This window comes from Typopeltis vanoorti, chromosome 20, assembly GCF_054136105.1.
Source record: "Typopeltis vanoorti isolate ZY-2024b chromosome 20, IOZ_Tvanoo_1.0, whole genome shotgun sequence".
In the NCBI taxonomy this organism is placed as follows: Eukaryota; Metazoa; Arthropoda; class Arachnida; order Uropygi; family Thelyphonidae; genus Typopeltis; species Typopeltis vanoorti.
This window is the reverse complement of record NC_143568.1, coordinates 48,418,448-48,439,698: the sequence shown is the minus strand read 5'-3', so window position 1 is coordinate 48,439,698 and position 21,251 is coordinate 48,418,448. Positions and strand designations below refer to the sequence as shown.

The 21,251-nt window shown below is 34.9% G+C and overlaps 1 protein-coding gene across 2 annotated transcripts in view; it reads right to left on the bottom strand.

Moving 5' to 3' along the window:
- LOC150095417 (ferric reductase 1-like) overlaps positions 1 to 20,825 on the bottom strand; it is a 218,180-nt gene extending 197,355 nt beyond the window's left edge. The window contains exons 1-2 of one of the 2 annotated variants that reach the window (XM_090410756.1): positions 20,525 to 20,825; positions 14,873 to 15,257 (exon numbers count right to left, since the gene is read on the bottom strand). Coding sequence is in view for 1 of the 2 variants with exons in the window: in XM_090410755.1 (XP_090266881.1) it covers positions 20,525 to 20,596 (72 nt within the window). In the remaining variant the exon portion in view is untranslated. The remainder of the gene's footprint in view (positions 1 to 14,872; positions 15,258 to 20,524) is intronic. The other variant, XM_090410755.1, reaches the window with a different exon arrangement.
- Between the last annotated feature and the right edge of the window lie 426 nt (positions 20,826 to 21,251).

Genomic DNA, 21,251 nt, shown 5'->3' with positions numbered 1-21,251 from the left:
ACTACACTAAGAGAATCTGTGCGGCAGAGTCGTTATTACGTTAATAAGTCAACAAAAGCCACTGAAATATTCTACACAAACTGACAACAGAGGAAGCTCAGTAACCATGAACATCGATTTCATTCTCAACTAGTGCGGGTGCATCTATTAAGTATGCTGGCGATTCTCTCACATGGCATTCAGGTCTGAACTGCATGCCATCATATCATTCGTTATCATCGATAATTTACTTCGTCCGCTGATCGCACCAGTGTTGAGCAGGTCGAGATTACAGGAGATGAGGATTTTTTTCCCCTCCAAAAACTGGGATCAGTATCGTAAAAGGTTCGAAGTACAACGGGGTCGATGGTGCAAGACCAGAGAACATAATCGCCGATTTAACGAATTTTATGCAGCATATCTGACATTTCTGAACAAGTTTTCTTGGTACAATTCGAAGCAGAGTATTAATGATTTGGATAGGAGACATGCCGAAGTTCCTCTTACACAAGCTCGAATAACTGCAATTTTCTTGTTCGTTAGTTTCTTTCGTGAATTAAACAGTAACTTCGCATAATGGGACTGATCCTGACCGTCTCTTACAAAGTTAAGTTATTGTGTCAGTATTGTGAACAAGCGATGAGCAAAATCAAATTGCCACTCGGAACAGAATTTAAAATTTCGATGTCCAGAAGGTACTTTTAGTGCGCAGTTTCTCATTTATGGCATAAGATATTAAGGTGGAGGCAGAGTTCGAGTCTTTAGTGCATACCAAGGCGATGCCGAAGGTTATATTCTCGGAAAAACTTAGAAAATTTTTCGGTTTCTATTTTTCACTATAAAATATGGATGGATCGATAATATCCTCCACTCTAATATTTAAATTTAATGACACTTTCAAAATTATATATATATATATATATATATATATATATTAGGTGCCTGTCTTAATTCGTATAGGCAGGTATCTAAAACGTAGATAACGAAAATGGTGTCAACTTTGGAAACCATATATTAAAATTCGATTTTAACCAGTAATATATTCTTAATATTAAACCCAGGCATATCGATATAGCATTTTATGAAAGGGCTGTTTAGATTATTACAACTGAATTCGGATAATTTGATATCAAAAATTTGTAATATTCACGTACATATACAATTTCGTGAACTTCTTCAATTTTGGCCACCAATTATTCTAATCAGAATTTGAAGCTGACAAACTAAATAATTCTTACTCCAGACTATTCCTTAAAAAATTGCTCCATTCCTCCAACTAATTCTTTCTAAAATAATACAATTTCTAAAAGAACTTCTATAATCTAAACGCTACCTGGAATCCCACAGTTATGAGTAACTAGTGATCGTTAATGCTATACAGTCGTTATCATTTAAACAAGGAAAACTTGCCGACATCTCCACATTTGGATACATGCCATGGTGGGACTCAAGGAAACTGAATAAGTTATTAGGTATTTCCACAGTATTTGATCGAGATTATTCAAAAGTCAAATATAAGCAACCTGTGATTTAACGGTTTTCTGCAACTGAATGACCAGTTTCAGTACCACGTGAAATGAATTGAAGGGAAAAAAAAAGATTTTTTCCAGACTAGTTTTTCTCCTCATCTTTAACTGAGATAATATGATCTCTGAAGATATAGTTTTCAATAATGCTCCTACGAAGGAGGAATATTTTTAGGGGAAAAAAATTAGGAGTCAGAACAACCTAAAAATATTCTGCCCCGTTGTCCCCATAAACTATTGAAGTGTAGAGGAAATGCTAATGTTCAGTAAAGTAACTGGTTGAACAAAGTCGGTAAACATTACAAAAAAAATATAAACAGTCGCAGACGACTGGAGACATCGCAAATTGCCCGCGACAACGCACACACAACTGTCGTTTGTATGTACTTTTGTAACCACGATGTTGTATGCGTGGGATGTGCAATGGTGACGAGTGACCACGAAGTATTTCTGGTTACCACGCGAATGGCGTGCTGCTACAAAATTGTAGCTACAAGGCAAAACTAATTTCGACAGCGACACTGAATATTTCATGCGATGTTATGTATATATATTTCATGATTTTGGGGACAGAAAATATCGTCATCATAGCGTATGATACAACTTAAAAATAAAAATATCATATGAAAGTCTCAGAACTGCAACCTTAATGCGCCGTTGGCACTATACATTATAAAATAGATTTTAAAAAAAATTAAATGTTCTCTCTGAAGTCCCTCGCGTAGATTGAATCTGCTCTACTACAGACCATCTTTGAATTTGGGTCAGTGCTCAACCTTAATCCTTCAGGGAAGAGCGCTTACAATCCTCATTCTTTCATTCCTTTATTCTTACTCTAATTATAATGAGGATAATATTTTATCCGCATACCAAAACTGTGGGTATTGTCATTTTATCATGGCGTACTTCTTAAAACGAGTTCAACGCGAGTGGCAGCCATCTGCCATCCTATCAAATTTGCTTCTCTTCATTCACCCTGCGTATACTTTCATGCCTTGTTTCTAAAGACTATTTAGAAAATAACCAAAAAAATATTTATAATCAAATATAAACGCATCTTTCTGATGCCTCTTCCAATATGGATTCGGGAAATGTAAGAGCTTAAAATCGTGCGATTGCAAACATGACCCGTAACGAAACTAAGAATGACGCTTACTATTTTCCTAAATACTTCATTTAAATTACATACAGAAACTTAAACCGTAGCTTGGGTCTTAATTCGTTTTTTTTTTTTTTTCTTTTCTCTCTCTCTACAAAACAAAAACTTACCGGTGAATACAACTGAAATTCATTGCTTCATAACCTTGCGTTGCTGATTGCAATTACGAAGTAATATTTTTTATTTTCGTGTGAGTCATCAACAGTCATCCTACGGATGGAGGAAATCACGTAACCATTACACATGTAAAGGCTGCGGAGAAATTTTCTTTGAATTACATTTGCTGCTTAAGATTTACTGACAAGGTGAGATTCTTCCGCTAACATTACCAGTTCACTAATTGCATGACAGCGTAGTTTCGTAGTGTGTCATCTAATGGTATAAATCTGCTGACAGCTATATATTTAGATTCGTCATCATTTTTAGCTCATGAATTAAGTTAATTACTCAGGTGGTTAACTGAGTCGCACTTTTTAAATATAAAACTTTTTTTTTTTTTTTTTTTTTTAAAAAAAAGGTATGAGGTTAATTTATTGAAGCGTGGATGAATGACTATAGAAGCCTTGGTTATAAAACTAGTTACTCTTTGGGAAGGAAGCGACTAGTAAATGCATTCTTCAGTCTTCCTGAGAATCATTTCACGAGTTTAGTTGTACGATGTTTTAAAAAGCAACATTACAAGTAATTCTTCTCTTTAAAAATCGGTTTTATTTGAAATGTTGTAATACATTTTTTTTTTTTTTTTTTTTAATCTCTACATAACTAATCCTGGTCAGCAGAAGATAATGGAAATAGTTCGCAACTGACTGCATAAACAGTTAACACAATCGAAATGAAATTAAAACGCAAACCACTTCTCAAAAATTTCACATTTTCTTTCGCAAACAATTTCATTGCATCCATGTGTAAATTTAACAAGAGTGCACATGCACACCAAACAACTAGCCAACCGACAGATTGTCGTTCAGGGCAAGTTGTTTGGTTATGTTGGATTTACGACAAAAGGAACTCGGGCTATGGGGTCAGTGTATGTCTGTAAAATGCGCGTGTTCTTATGAGCAGTTTGTCTATTTTGTAGGAGGAAACACCTTCCACCGCCTTAAATCGGTGGGCCCGAATTTGCGATGCCCTTAGGCTGGAGATGATTTGCATACTTATAGAATGTTTGATCTCTAAAACAGGGTTTCTGGATTATTTAAACTCATTAGTAACCGTGGTGGCTACATGTTTATGGCTTTTCGGGGAAGATTCACAATATCTGATGTAAAAGAATTGTTTATACAATGGGGGGGGGGGGGATGAGCAGAATTAAATTAGATGCCATCCTGTACTGAAGGAAGACTGAAAATTAGTTTGGACATTAACTATACAACAATTTATATTTTTAAGCGTGATGAATGAATAAATAAGAGAAGCTTAAGGTCTCCCACAATAAATTCCATCAAGTGCAGCAGAGCAAATGGAATGTTCAGCTTTTAAGTATTGACATATGGATTTCATTCAAATCCGGCAAGCAAAATTCAAACGCATGAAAATCTGTAGCAGAAAGTTAAGGTCATGGTCGTTCACAATGATAAAAAGGCACGTTTCACAATAACAGTTTTGTATAGAGAAAAGACCAATGTAGATATTTGTGGTACCCAGTAATCTTATTATTTTGTTTCCCCAGAACACAATCCGCAGTACTTACAGGTGCTTAAATTTAAGGTCATGACCTACCAAGTATTATTGGATTGCATAAACATAGAAATTTTGGTGATTCCAAACACCAAATTTCATTAAATTCCATATAGTTCAAATAATTATTTCGATCAGTCTGCCAATAAAAATGGTGTTGATCAATCTAATCTTTTTCCCCTGCAGGAAGCATTAAAATAGTTTTCAGATCTGAGGGAACCTTGCATAAAAAGTATTATCCGTATGTGTAAAATCACGATCTCTAGAGACATCATGCAGAACTCGGTTGGGAAACCTTGGTCTAAAACAGGAAATGGACTATTAAAATTAGTAACAAATCAATAAATACGACTAATACACATTATTCATTAGCATTTTCTAATTGTTTCTTTAATAGTCCAGTTTGATACTATTCAAAATCGAACCGTCGATATTACTGTTGTTTTAAGGGGCGGTGGAATTTCGTAAAAAATCGAACAAGTGTGAAAAGTAAGAGCAAGTGCATCGACTCGTGTAACGAATCTAATCGGCGCTTACAAAATGCGTAAGCACCGATCCGCCAGTACGCAAGTAATTCCTGGGCTCGGCAGGTTTATTCAAATTTCGAATCGCCACGAAAATTGTCCGGATCCCGATCAAAATCGGATTAAGCACAAAGGAGTAAAACATTAAAAATATATAGCAATAATTCCACTCGCTCAAAGTATTTAGAGTGAACACTGAAATATGTTCACGTGATTCAACGAAAACAAAATTTTAATGGACAGCAATATTGCCTCAGCCGACTGGAATAAAATAGCATTTCATATTTCGATTTTTTTCCAATTTCTGGAACCATACTGATTTTCGTTTTAAGCAGGTTTTGTGGTAAAAACAAAATCGATTGTTTATGGCAAAAACTAAGTTCAACTGTTAATATAATGAACGATATCGCTATACAAAAATGCTACTGAGAAATGCATGCTTGGGATTATTTTGGATTATTTGTTTACATGAAAATTACTATCAAATGACAGAGAGTGCTTAATAACAGAACTGAATACTTATTCATTGTCCTGTTTCCCTGATTACTGACTAAAATTCGGAAATTTTCCAAAATTATGAGGTTCAGGCAAGTAGAACCGTTCCACATTCGCTTTTCTCATGTTATAATTTCTCAAAATTCTAAGTGACCTTAATAAATCTTCATTCTAATTTTTGCTATCTAAGCTTCATACGCTAACATTTAAGAGGGCGGGAACTTCAATTTGTCCGTCTGAACTCATGGGAAGTCCCAACTTGTAAAATTATGCCTATTCTCATAACTTGAAAATAATTTCCACGAAAGTTCAGTTATATTCAGTGTCACTGCTTTAGCTAGAAATTTTCTGGCGTTTGGGCAGCTAAAATAGACGGATGACCGAAATCTAATATCAGCATTTCGTCTAGCAGGTCAAATCATTCAAGCAACTAATTCTGTTGCGATTAACTTGATGGTTACTGCAATGGTTTAGATATTTTTTAAAAATGCATTTCATACCTATACATAATATAATTTACGAAGGATTGCGTAAAAGTTCTTTAATTCATTTCTCTTCTTATTAGAAGTTAAAAAAAAACAAAAAAAAACACGGAGTATATGTACATAAAATAAACTTTTCTGCGATCTCTCACACACTATATATAAATGTATGAGCAACCTCTTAAATGACTACTTTGACGCAATGACTCTTTAAGTGACAAATACCGCGCTTTATTGCATTCTTAAAAAAACACACACACACAAAACATGAGCGTTGGTGCTTTACTCTGCGCGGCAAGGCTACAAAATGTCTGGATATACCAGTACACATACGGTACTTGAAAATTACTATTTGTATATTCAGGATGTTTGTACGTCATAGTTTTCTGGAATGAGACCCCGGATTTTACAATGCTGTTTCCCTCCCTCCCCCACCCAGAAAAAAAAAAGAATGGAGGATTTGAAGTATCCCATCTTCAAGGGCATTTCTAACAAAATGTAGCCGCATACCTTTATTAGATGGGTGGTAGGGCCGTCGTTCTTAATATGTTATTTCTCCACTCCAACTAGGATTGAACGTACAATTGTCATTCACTATACAATAAACGTTCTTGTATAGTGAAAGACATTGTATTGTAAAAAAAAAGGCATTGTAAAGAAAAACAATCACTATATAAAACGTCATTGCAACACTCGTCTTTCAACGATTGCCTCGCATTTCCTTGTTTTGTGTATTGTAAGATGCTTGATTCCAAAGATGAAATTGAAAGAAAACGATTAACGAAATAGTTAGGAATTTTTCTTTTTAGGTCAAACTGAATTGCCAAAGAATGGACAATTTTGATCCCCCCCCCCCCCCACGCCATACATGCACGTGCTTGATATAGCTTTTGTCGAGTTTTTCTTCTAATTTTGCAGTCATAATCACCCGGAACGGACCTCACATACTGTAGATTTTCGAAAAAATACAGTGGAAGGTTGCCAAAGAATAACAAGGCGATAAATAAGAAATAAAAATTTAGCTAAACGAGAATTAACAGTACGAGGTGGTGGCAATTGTTGATACACCGGTTTCAACAGGTTAAAAAGAAGGGGAATTTGCAGAACAAAGGTCGATCCAGCAACTGCCAATTACATTTTCTTTCCTGTGCAATCAAGATTTTTACAATATTTTTGGGAAATTATAGTTACACGTACAAAAATCAGTTTCATAATATAACAGGTGTGCGAGTCCCTGAAAGCTTCAAGAACTCTAGTACATTTTTTAAAAAATAATCAGATAAATTCTCCAGCGTCCTTCCTCCATCGCCAACTCATTACGTGGTTGTGGATCGCTGTTACAACCTATTCTTGAATAACGCACAATATTGCGTGCACAAAAAATGAATTTTATTCGAAGCATTATCTCCACAGAAAACTGTTGTAAATAATCTCAAATTGCATGAATAGCCGTATAATTTTTTTAAAGAAAAAGGTTAAAATAAAAAGATAAAGTGAGCATTTAAGCGGTATAATACATTAAATGAAAAATTATTTAAAATTCACAATCTCTGATTCGTACATCGATATGTGATTGCTATTTTTAAGGTAGCAAAAAGTGCATGTTCTCATTGGAGAAATATTGCGAGTTGTATTCTGCTTGAACAATACGTTGTGTTACTGCGTTCATTATCTCAAATTATATTAAGTAATAAATTATACATGGCATTACTTGAAAATATTCGTAGGTCACCATATAAGTCGCTAGGTCTTTTGCAACTACACGCAGAAGTGATTGTCAATATCAACGTTGCAATTTGCAAACAAGTTGCAGACATAAATATCGGTTTCCTCATCTGTTCGACGCAGCCATTCTCATTCCGTATTAAAATTCGGATTGTTCATGGCAGTAAACATGCCAACATTGTTGTTGACATACAATTCACAAATTTTCCTGCCAACCAAAACAAACAATGCATAGCAAACAACGGACAATTTTCCCGTGTTTCACTTATAGCTCATGTTAATAAGCTGGAAATGCGCTGCTCGGTCTGTGTTTGCGGGAGAATTAAACTCAATATTGTTTAAGAGTAATTCTGCATTTCTTTTATTAAAAATTACTATAAAGAAGTACCCTATACATTTCTTGAAGGACGGGGAAACAGCATTCGAAATACTGCTCGCAACAAACAGGAAATTTTATAAAGAAACTTATTTTTTTAATAGGCCTAGTATACAACAGCGCCTCCTTTTGTTTTGGATACTCAGTTAGGGACATATGATTTAGTTCTTCCACTAGGGTAATTGATGTATGATAATTTGATGCTTATTCCATAGATGATCTGAGGGTTCACTGTGAACCCTCAATTCCTTAGAACATTGATTATCCATACAGTGTCGCCGCGAGCAATGTAGTGTTTGCCTTGTGGCAATTCTGAATCATTCGCTGTTACTAACCATGAATCTTGCATTTAATACTTGCTAATAAAAATACGAGTGTATTCATTTTCAATATGAATTACTGCGAGTTTTGTTTAATGCAGTCAATGACGTCATAGCCAATTGAACCATACAACAGTAGCATCTGGTTTATATTTCAGTGACATCTGCTATGTCGGTCTCGTGAATTATCAGGAATAACTCACAAGAAAATCATACACGGTTCGTAGCAACTTTAAATTTCAAAATAGGACAGAAATCAAAAACTTCAAATTGTTACAAGTTAGTGAGATGTTTTAATGATGCAAAAGATAAAGTTGATAGGAACAAAAAAAAAAGTTTTTTTTTTTTTCTCTCTCTCGTATGCGTGTGCCATGCCCAGCCGGAGTTTAAGCGCTCTCCAAAACAAAAACATTCAAACGAAAATAATTTCATGATATAATGCGTGATAGGTATCCAAGTCATCATCGGATCTGAGAAATGGTTATGAATGCTTGTTGGCGACTGATGTCCCTGGCTTTGACGAATTTTCGTGAGAGAAGGGCAGTATTCAAATATGCTTAGAAATGTGATGCCTATTTTTAACTTATTTCGAGTATAATATTGTTTAATAAGAGCAGACACTGAAGTTTTCTTTTCAGTCTTAAGTCGCTGCATCTAACGCTGCTGTAACAACACCAGCGAGACAGAGATCAGTGGATCTGTTTCGTCCACGCTGAAATAAAAAGCAGACGCCCTGTTAGCTCTGCAAATGGAAGACATACATCTGCTAAGAGTTAAGATTCCATGGCAGAGCGAAGTCAAATATTATCGCACAGCTCTACCCCATGATCAACAGAAGAAGCAAACTGGATACTCGGAACAAACTACTCATATACAGGATGGCAATACGCCTAGTCATCACTTACGCATCTCCTTGCATGGAGCCATACCTCGAATACAAATATTGAAAAGCTGCAGAGAATACAGAATAAATGCCTGAGAATGATTCTACATGCCCCCATGGTTTATCAGAAACTCCCAGATTCACAGAGAACTCAACATTCCCTACATCACATCCCTTCTTTATGATCTAGCAGAAAAGTTCTTCACCAAGACAAACAATCATGCAAACCCGCTGATCAAGCAAGCTTCAGACTACAATGAAGCAGAATTCTGCAAATACAAAAGACCCAAGTCAATTCTATGCTCAGCTGAACACTAATCTCACCGCCCTTTCAGGGCGAGCTTAAAGCTCAATAATTCTCCATTCGAAGAACTTCCTTTTCAGACAAAGGGGAATATGAAAAGCATTTATGCTTCACCCATTCACGTCAGTATCGTTCTGCGAGCTCTGAAAATAAAGTGCTTCTGAGATCTTAGTGCATTCTGACGCTTGTAGGTTCAGATTATGCAAACAATCCCACCGTAAAAGGCAAGCTTTAGGATATTAGTTGTGCGTGTGAGGGAGCGTCAGAATTAGATAATCGAAACCCTTGCTCTAGTTTTTCAAGCTGTTTTAGGCCTTTCATTGCCAATTATAAAGCAGGGCGGTGATCTCATAATTAGCAACGAAAGTCAATGACACGCACAAACACCGTTCGTAGCAACTTTTATTTTTACAAATAAAAAAAAAAAATTAAGGTTATTGTCATTTATCACAAAATTAAAGGTTTTGTTGTTGTTCGAATTTATTAATAAATAAGTAATTGTTGCTATCTTTCCTGCATCCACTCCTAAAGCGTTCATACCATTTTTATTTGACGATGGCGAAATCTATATTAATATGCTATTACAGTATTTGTTGTTATTAGTAGTATTTATTACTGCAGAAGAAGGTTGCCAGTGGAACGTCTGCTGTTTTGAAAGAAAGCGACAGCAACGGTAAAGTAATTTAATGTAAAGGTTTAAGTTCAATTACAGTTTGCTGAATGTAAATGACATTTGTTGTTCTAGTAGGTGCTGGGTTCAAAAATCCAGAACCTATTAGTAGGTGCTGGGTTTTTACCTAATAATGTACAGTATGCCATAAGAGTTTCATAGCCCCTTCAAAACATGCCATTCTAGAGCAAATCATTTGCAGCAAAAATTCAAACTGGAGGGGGGGGGGGTAACACTGATGTGTTAGTTATGGAAGGAGGACCTAGATCATCGATGCAGGAAGTAATGTGCCAGGAGGTTGGCTTTACCGTCAGAAAATTTTGCATTAAAAACATTTGGATGACTGAAATGGAGAATTTAATGGTTTTTTTTTCCATATTCAAGACCTGTGTTCGTGTACTGACAATTTTACTAGTACGAATCCGTTTCCCCCCATCTCACCCGATGTGACACCCAATATTGAGTAGCTGGATGCTGCGTTTTCTTTTGAATTTAGTCGTACAGTTTTGTTTACAGTGAAATCAATATCATTCATATGTTAAGCACATTTGTTGGTTTAAATTTAGCTATAATTTCATAACATGCGAAACAAAAGCAATAAAAAAGGAGAGATGAAAAAAAAAAAAAACTTTTTTATGGAAATATACAACCTAAAATCAGTGCCAATATGTGGGAAAGAAATTTTCATCCTTAGTAGGTTGCATTTTTTTTTTTTTGAATTACGACAAGCAATTAGGACTACAAGAATTAAGCGCCATCTGTCCAAAAACGAATTATTTATTGGCACAAGTGATAATCATGTATTGTCAGGTCTCAATAAAGGAGAAGTTTCACTTTAACTCCATCCGCTGTCAGCGATTCACTGTCTTTTTGAAACATTTATTGATAGGTGCCAGGTAGTGCATGCACAGAACAATTACTCGCTCCAGTTGAAAATAGTTGTCAAAGTTGAGGAGGTCCCTTGTGAAACAAGTTGAAAGTTAGATCCTTTACATCGCAAGTAACAACAAACTTAATAAAATGTTCCTCTCAAGTCTGGCCAGTGTTTCATTAAACTAGGCATCACCTTGCTAAGGTAATGAAGGTGGGGTCGAATAAATTTCATGGAACAACTCATTTTAGCCAATAACCTATGATCTAGTCCTTGAATTCTAGTCGGCTTCAGCTTGATGTAGTGTCTCGAGATTGACAGCGTTCGCACGAAGAGCACTGCATTTGAACTAATCAAGTATAGTTCACAGCATTCTAGTTGTTCGCTTTAGATGAGTCAGTTTCAGAGGCAGCACTTGTTTGAGGAAACCCTCGCGTTCTAACTTGACAAACATTGTCACTCATTTTAAATAACAAATCATTCAAAATATTAAATATATATTTATTATTCGTATTTTTCTTGAAAACTTGGTATACAGAACAGATAATTCTTATCCTGAAAAAAATAAATAAAATAAAAAGCATCCTGCTAAACGTCGAGCGCACGTAGCCTTTTGAAAAATGTTCCGATTCTATAATGCTAGAAATTCAGAAAGACCACAGGGTTTTTTGTTTGTTTTTAATTTCGTTAAATTATTACAGTTGACAATTCTTCATTTTTGAAATTTGTGTTTTCTTCCACAAAACAAAATTTTTTATTCGATTGTTTTTAACCAATTTCACTCCAGTTAACCAAATTTGTTTTTATTGGCTCCATCAGCTTTCCTATTTTTATGTATTTCAGACATACAGAATAAGATTTTCGTTATCGAGGAAAAAATAACCGCAGTTCGTCTGGCAAAGAAATCCTTAACCTCGCGGAGGTCACGGCTGATCTGGCAGATGCAAACATTGTTTAATATAAATATTCTTACACATATCCAGTGTATAACTTGGAGGTCATGAGTAGCTGCGCATATATTACGAGTGATATTCCACATTGTTTATGCGTCAGTTTAACACGTGTTATGTAAAAGGTGTGCGGTAGTGCTTAGTAAATTGTATCCGAGAGATACCCCGACCTCCGATGTTTTAATTGTTTTTCTTTGTTCAATAATTTCTAGATTGTAACTGAAAATAAATAAACCATCACATATTATATTTGCAGTGTTTTTAAGTTTTATCGCTTAGCACATACTAGTAATGAATGCATCTCTCAGATTACACGCGACCTCCGCTGCAATTTTTTCAACCGCGACCTCCGCAGGGTTAAATACGATTGAAGTAATATAACATTTGAAATGAAGAGCGACTTGGAATCACCTGTTATTTCTCAGCACATTCTGAAATATCCATCGAAGATAACAGCGACTTTAATTGATCTTGGAACACAAATAATAAATTCTTATTTAGTACTATTTTATGACATTGATTATTTGGTTTTTCACTATTTCCTACATGCTGATAATATATGGTGATTATATTATTAATTTTATGTTTTCCGGAAATGTTTAAAGAAAAGGTTTAAGGTTTTCAGCCAATCACCCTTCTACAGAAGCTGGTTCAATTTTTGTGACATTTATATCTTCAGCTCCCCCTTTAATATTTTAATTTAAAAAATTAAATGAAGTTTGAAAAAGTTAGGGCTATCTCCGCCAATTCCCTCTGTGGAAAAGGAGTTGGAGGATTTATCTTTATAAATTGTTTTATAATTAAAAACTTACTTTTTGTCACTAACGTAATGTTTGAAGAGTTTTAACCGGAATTCAAAGTCTCTAATTTCAGAAATGTTTTATAGAAAAGATAAAGTTTCAGGTTTTAGGCGCATCACACATTCAAAACTTGTGAAATCGACAGTTTTGTTCGACCGTTTAAAGCCTGATTTTCGGATTTTTTTTCTTCTCTGTCGAAGTCGCAATAAAATGTATTTCAACTCCCAAAATGAGCTGACTCGCACAATGCTTAAAAAATGTCAACAGAAAGAAAGAATAGTGAAATATACAAGTTTTTTGCGTCGTTGAAATAATTAGACTGGAGAGTGAAGAAAAGATTAAAAAAAGAAGAAGTGATCACCATCACAACATTTAGCGGAAGCTGAAGTAGTACGGTACTTGAAAGAGTTGCGGAATTTCTGGATAGTAAGTATAGCACCATATGTGCTATAAGTTGTACAGTACCAACTTTTCAGTCAAGATTGACATAAAACTCTTGTCCACATTCTCTAAAGCCGCTAGTTTGTCCTAACTGATAGTACAAGACACGATGTGTAGTCCGAGGCAAAAAATCTGCATGAAACAATATACATTCAAAGTAGTTATCCCTCGATTTCAACGAGTTGTAACCGGATTGTTCCAAAATCTTACCTTTATATCTTAATATTCATCTGAAACATTTTCCCAGAAAAGGAAATAAAAGTAGAAGCGTATGTGAATGTTGCAGTTTTTAATGATAAATTAGATTTATCATTAAAAAAAATCGAGCTCCGCCTCCATTTAGCAAATCAAATTATGTATAGTTTAATAGTTCGCCTGAATAAGTTTCTTTTCCACACAAATAATAAATCAGTAATGTTAATTAACATCAGGGCACAAAAGAAAAATAAATAAAATGCCAAAAATATTTCGCCACTGCTGGCAATATTCTGATTGCACATCGTAGACAAAGTGTGTCAAGTATTCAATTGTGCTATCAGCCCACATCGCCCACTTCTGAAGTACCCACCACAAAATATAAGGACTATAGCACAACGCTCTTAAGTGATCATAAGCGTTAGCCAAACTTGTACCAAGCCCCCATGCACGCTTTTCTGCTAATCCTTGACCCACACCTGTAAAATAATAGAAACCAGGTCATGATAAGGTCACACCAAAATAATTGAACAAGTGGACACAAAAAGCATAATTGGCACATAAAGTCGGTTACAGTCGTATGTTTTTACTTGATGTGTGAAAAATATGAGTAAGTTATATAACTAATTACCATAGTAATAGCCAGGACAACTTAGAATATCCACCTAATTCGTCTCAGTATCTCACCAAGCCCAACGGCTATATTCTTGACCGTAATAGACGCCATTAGGAACTCTATTCGCTCTCTAATTAAAGGGCACAGAAAAAATGTTCCACCTATACAGTATCCTAATGATGAACAGATCTATCCTTCTACAGATAAAAGCGCAAACAGGTTATACTGCTTGATCGGTCATGAGCGAATCCTCGGAAATAACATTAATTCTCCCCCCCCCCCACTCACTTTTGTTCCAATGGAGACTATAAAAATAGGTAATGGACCTCAAAAATAGCTCTCATGATTACATATAAGAAGTTAATGGACTCAAATAATGTTCGAAGTTTACAGTTTACTCAAGATTTATAAATAGTTACTTGATCAACTAGTAATGGGAATCACAAGGTTGCTTGAAAAAAACTTTCGCTCCGATTGTCAGTAGCAAAACTGCCCTCTATATACATACGCCGTTTTTATTATCCCTCCAATCTGACAGCCACCGATTTGCTGGACCGCAGTTCCCAATGTTGACTAATATATCTCGGCAATACCTTAAAATCACAAATTATACTTTACAGATATCAAACACACCACATTTGGTTTTCTTTCGTCGAGCTTTCTCCATCTGTATTATTATTTACCATAAAAACAAATAAATAAGCACCTTCCCCATTCCCACCAACAAAGAAATGTGTTATCGCTAAAAAATTATATACACAAGTTTCTTGGAATGTAATATCAAAACATTACCTGAATTGATGCAGCAAAGTGCTACACAGTAGAAAAAAAAAAAAAAGTATTGTGAACATTTTTATATTCTCAACACAAAACTCTTACCTTATACGATGCACGAAAGAAAAATATCCAACGTGGCTCGCACAACTGTCACTATACTACCACAAGCAGGCTTCTACTGTCCTACTCTCTTTGTGACTTTCCCTGGAGGGTAACTGCGTTAGTAAGCGGCTCCTATCGAAACAACATTCCCGGAAAAGCGCTGATCTCACCAGAATTTGTTTTGTTGCACGCTAAACGACAGGATGTTGAGACACGACACAACACTACCTAGCCGTCTTCAAAATTCACGCGCTGAAATCTCCAAATAATTTTTCCACCAGGTAGCACTGTAAGTCATTAATACACCGTTTATCCTTGTGCTGTACAACTGAACATCAAACACAATAGTCAGAAAGTGTAGCTCCAAACATCGCTGGTGGCGCCCCTAGTGGAGAGAATGTGGAACTAATACGGTAGTTTACACACGTGTGACGCTAAATATGGGGGTAGCATACCCACAGAAGTGAAACTTTTGAATATCCGCTAGTCCATGCACTTAGAAAATGGGAAAGTGAAATTGTTGCTATGTGATGACGGATTCGTCAGCATTTTTAGGGAGAAAAAAATGCTTTTTATATTTGTCTTGTCTTGAAAAGACAAATATAAAAAGCATCATTTTTGAATTTTATATGATAAACATTATAAGTACCTTAATTAACGGACTACATCGTTCTTAGTTAAGTTGATATGACAGAGTAATTGAAAAAAGTTTAACATGTTATTTTAATAAGCTTAAATTATACATAAATTAAAACGTCCTGAGTTTCAGATATCCCTTCAAGTGCGATGCAGGACAGACGATATTCCATCCCGTCTGTAGACAGACAGCATGCGATGTCAATAAAACTAACAAATGCAGCTGTATTGTGACAGCTGCGTTCCTGTTATTTAAACCATTCGTTTATTATTTTTGAATTTTTATATGATAAGCATTATAAGTGCCTTAATTAAATAATGAATAGAAATATCAAAATTTTCAATTTCCTTCTAATCAATTAGGTTATTCAAAAGATCCATATACTGCTTTGCATTAATTTCTTAACTGTTATAACATTATTTATTTGAAGTATTATTATACCGATTAGGGCATAGAATCATGTTTTAAGTTAGTCCAGAGACGTATTAGAAGGTTTCTCAATGAAGTGAATGGTCTTAGAGGAGGAGGGGGGGGGGGATTTGGAAAACATGTGACAAAAGGTGTTGCACAAATTTCATGCTAAATGTGAAAGTTTATATCTTCGCATTCCAGGAAAAAAAAAAAAATCGGATTCAAATAAGGAAATACGAAGTGTATCGACTTCCTTGTACTTTATACATCACAGAGGTATGTTTCGTAAAGTTCAAATTTTGCAAACGGAAAACTAATCTAAGGCATTCTCCCTTTCTGTATGGAAGTGAATCCATTTTGAAATAAGACTAGATTAGGTAGGTGTAAACGTTTTTCATTACACGCAATTCAAATATAATTATTTGATGTATCATATTTTAATTGCATATTATTGGCGCAGCGGAAAATTCTCAATGACTTCCGTGAGTAATACATCGTCCAATCCCCCCCCCCCCTCCAATATAGAGATATGGTTGAGAAAGACATTTATGTTCTTAATGAATTCAATAGAGAACGTTATATGGGCAAAATAGCAATTAATTATAAACACATTTCCACATTATATAAATAATATTCATTGTACAATTAAATTTGGAAACGTTTATAACGTTCAGGTTATTTATTTGCAGAAAGTGCTTTCCTTTTATAATATGGTGGAAATGAAATAGTTCGACTACTCTTTTCTCGTGTTGAGTACAGAACTCTTCCCGAGTTGGACGCGGCCCGCTGTTGTGCTCCATTCCCGATTTTAACCAGATGCGTTCATGCCATCAGAGATCCACGTAACACAGACGAGTCATTTTGGACAAAAAAACAAACAAAAAAGAAGTTTTAAATGGAAATATTGTTTCTGCGATCACTGCGTTTTTTAAAATAAAATTTTAGGTTCGTTAAAGTTTTCTTTTCTTCCTTTTTACTGATTTCCTAAGAGAAAATTATGATCACCCTACCCTAAATTCAATTTTCAGACGAAGTAGATCTCTTGAGTGGACCAAGGCAGGAGAAACATTTTTGATTTACTTCAGTAAAAGGAAATGTTTTTTTTTTTTTTTCCGGTTTAATTACAGCTGAATTCCTTGTCATTCGAAATACCTCACCCTTTGTTCATATTTAGGTCGCTCTCATTTTACTCTTAATTGGAGTTTAGCGCATACCATAAGCCTCTTTAGAGAACGATTGAGGTCCATCTGCTGAACAGAAAGGTTAATATTCTTGTCAGGAAACTGTTCTTTCCAAAACTGAAGAAATATTTTCGGATATTAAAGACGATTCGGATATATCAGAATAGAATGAAATTGCATTTCAACGAATTAAGAGAAATTTATACATTTCTTCAGTTTTACTTTAAATTGCATTACATGTAATTCGGTAAATTTAGATTTACTTTTAACTTCAGCACTTCTTTTCTCTCACATTATTGGGTAGATCGATAGAACTTACGATGGTACATTTAGAAGACCACCTGGATTACTTTCGTTTCCGTGAATCAGAGAAATCATGTCATGCAGATCATACTATATCTTAAAGCATAGGGAACTAAAGTGCTGCATAAAAGACCGCTTTTTTTTTTAATAGAAAGACTGAATAAAAATATATGAAGCTCCGATTCATCAGCCTAATTTAAATAAGAACAATTGCACTTTGGGGGAAGCGATCTTGCTAAACACATCTCACCATTGCGGTTAATTCGTGTATATGTTACCGCTAAAGTGCAGAAATCAGTTATTCTGCAGATTATCTAGGTATTGTGCAGATTAACTACGGTGATCCGTTAATGTGCGGAAAATTGTTTCATTTCTCAAATTGCCTAGGTAATTTGCACATTACCTACGAGGCACTAGTTAAAGTGAAAATAAGATCTTTGCTGGAACAACAGCAACGTTTCTGTATGTTTAAATTAAGATAATGTTATTTATTTTTTGATATCTAAAGAATCAAGTTAATACAATCAAACAATCAACAAATTAGTTGATAGAATCAATCATCAATCAATTAATATAATACAAGGAATCAAACGGTTTAAAATATTATTACAATTAAGAAAAAAAACATATGATAAAATTATGTTTACTTATTAAAAAACCAAACTAAAAGTGGAGGGAGAGGGGGGAAGGAGTAGGGAAAGGAAATGAGAGAAACAAACTTTTGAACTTTAACGATACGGAAGCCGTTAATGTGCACATTACCTAGTTAAATGCGGAAAACTCTTGATTCCGCACGTTAACGGAGCAAATCAGTTAATCTGCAGATTAGCTAACGGTTTTCGCACTTTAGCGGTAACATATACGCTACGAATTAATTCTCACTTCGGTTTCTTAATGTTACAGAAATCGAATTCTTCTCATGTTTGTAATATTTTTCATATGTTGTCAGACGCTCTTTTCGTTATTTTTATTTATTATTAGTGTGTCATTTTAAACTATTCATTTGCATTACAAATGGTCATGAAACATGACCAAAAATTCTGTGATAATCATAAAAAATTATGTAATTTTTTTGTTTAGTTTTTAATTTGTAGGAAATGCATCAAAACATTATCAGAAAGCAATAATATTATTTTTTATATAATCCGGAAATCCTGCTCTAGAGCCCAAACATGGACGGCAAAATTCGCCACACCCATGGACGATCACAAACATCAAAATTGCAGCCTATTGGTTGGAAAACGGATATGCTAAGCACATCCGCCAACCAGGATAGCAATATAATGTTATTTTCTAAATACAGTATTTAGATTCCTTCCGTGTTTACTGAAACATTATGTAAGGAATAATAAACATTCCAAATAAACAAGTTTCGCAAAAGGAATACATATGATGTGTCCATGACGTCACATCTGCCTTGTTTAATTTTATAATATAAATTTATGAAATTAAGTATGTTTATTTTATGAACTTATCAGTAATTATCATTACTGATAAGTTCATATAACTTTTCATTGTATAATCAATGAAAAGTTATTGAGACAAACAGTAAATAAGTATTAAACAATACAAGCGAAAATAAAGCAGATACCATAAAAAACCAGTACGGTAAACTAAAATAAAAGCTACAAAGTCTTGATTTGATACGCCTAAAATTGGTGACGAGATCTTTGTTAAAAGATGTTACGCTTTAATTTAAAGCTTCGAGAATGTAATCACAAAGACCGCCATTATGGATAGGGGGATGTCTGACGGACAAACACCAGAGAATAGTATATGGTGGAGTGGAGTGGAGTCTAAGAGAATGAGTTTGACCAAAGGAGTACCTCAGGGTTCAGTACTAGGGCCACAACTCTTTAATGTGTATATCGATGATATACACGTTAAAGAATATTCAGTTGTTTCTGATGATGCAAAACTGGGGAGAGCAATAGTTGATAAAGGTGATGTAAATATCCTGCAGGATGATTTAAATCCTTTTTCATTAATAAAATATATCTGTTCTCACATAAAAGCACAAATTCGATCAGTCAGATCGTATTCAGCTGATAAATGCAATATAGTATATTAATATAATACTATTTGATGACGTCATTAAACATACAATGACGTGTGCAATATCGTATGAATAGAAACATCTAAATGCCTTATTTGCATTAAGCTCATAACATGCGTGCTTCCCGATTATGTGGACTGAATAGAATAAAGGATTTACGGAGATTATATCTTTGCATAGACTTTCTCAAATAAGTGTCTAAATAACAGTGATATATGTTGAAAATTAAAACGGCGATTAAAAATTCGGAATTCCAGTGAAAATATTTTTTCGGTGCCCGCGGCAAGGTCGGATCAGCTAATAATGGTACCACCGAGAAAAGCATAACCACGCACCAAGCCCCTATCGGGATCCTAGGCCTCAGTAATTTGTACCGGCTTTCCAACTCTCATCGTCCCTATTTATTATTATTATTGAAAAGTTTATTATCTGGTCATATTCGTGTGTTGATGAATACATAGCCATCCTCATGATATGTATGCTTTTGTAGCGGAACGATCATTATACCAAAATGAAGAACTCGAAATGATCGCTGTCTTTTTGCTTGTTTGTTTGTGTGTGTGTGTGTTTGTTTGTTTTGTGTTGCATTTTTTTATTAGTTGATATCATATTGATAATAGCAGAACTGCTGATTTAAGTATATGCTCCCTTGGGAAGATCAAACCGCGCGAACCCCCTCCCCCCCTCGGAGAAACGATGGGTTTTTATAGTACATCTGTTCTATATATTATACATTCGCTTCTATAGTACATCTGTAGTGAAGACACCATTTAGTTGAATAGACCAGCAAAAAGGCATAAACTAGCCTTCTGACTTTTTAATTATAATTATCTTCATACTCGTATTTCCCAAACCGCATGTCACACACTGAAGTCGTTCCTCATCACTAAACAAAATATCCATTCATTACTGTTACTCACTAAACAAATAAAAGGTCGCAGTTTACACTCCATCGCATTAAATGAAATAACTCTTTAATGCGCAATTAAATATTTAGTAAAGTGGAAAGAACAGTTAACACCTTTATGGGGCATATTCAAAAATAAAAAGGAAGTAATTATTACCGTTTTTATGTGTGGAAGTATTTGCATCGTTCTCCGTCCAAATTTTCTATTGTCCTTCACCAAATGAGTCATAAACTGACAGCGTATGTTAAGAGTTGTAGAGTAACAACGAAGAAAATATACACTGATGTTTTCCTCAGATTTCCGTGAATCACTGGAAACTAAGTAATTTAAATTCCAGTTTTTTGCGGGGGGGGGCTAATTTTTCATTAAGCATCAAAAATTTGCCACCGTTTCGAAAGTTCGAACATCGGGACACGTGTTATAAGGTTGCAATATGATTAATGGAAATCCTGAGGCACTTTCCTCACAATACTACCGGATTTTCGGAATCCTCGTGCCAGTGAGGATGCCCTCCAGTTAGCCTGCATGAACTGCAGGCTAACTGGAGGGCATCCTCACTGGAATTCCGTGGTAATAGCATTATGATATTCATCATTTCACATACAAAGTTATTTTGTTATCAATTTATCTGTTATTTATGTATCAAGAGTTTTAATGAGAACACAGCAGAAATTCCTACTAAAACATTCCTGTCATTATATAGAACTTCATTAAAAAAAAAAATGAAGTATAACTAATGAACATGCGCAGAGGTAAAATGGACAGTTTTGTATCCACAGTTACGTAGTCGTAATATCCAACACAACACAACACGCATCACACAGACTCGATACTAGTCTACCGATACAGAAATACCTTTTTAATTCGAAGAAATGAAAAGCTC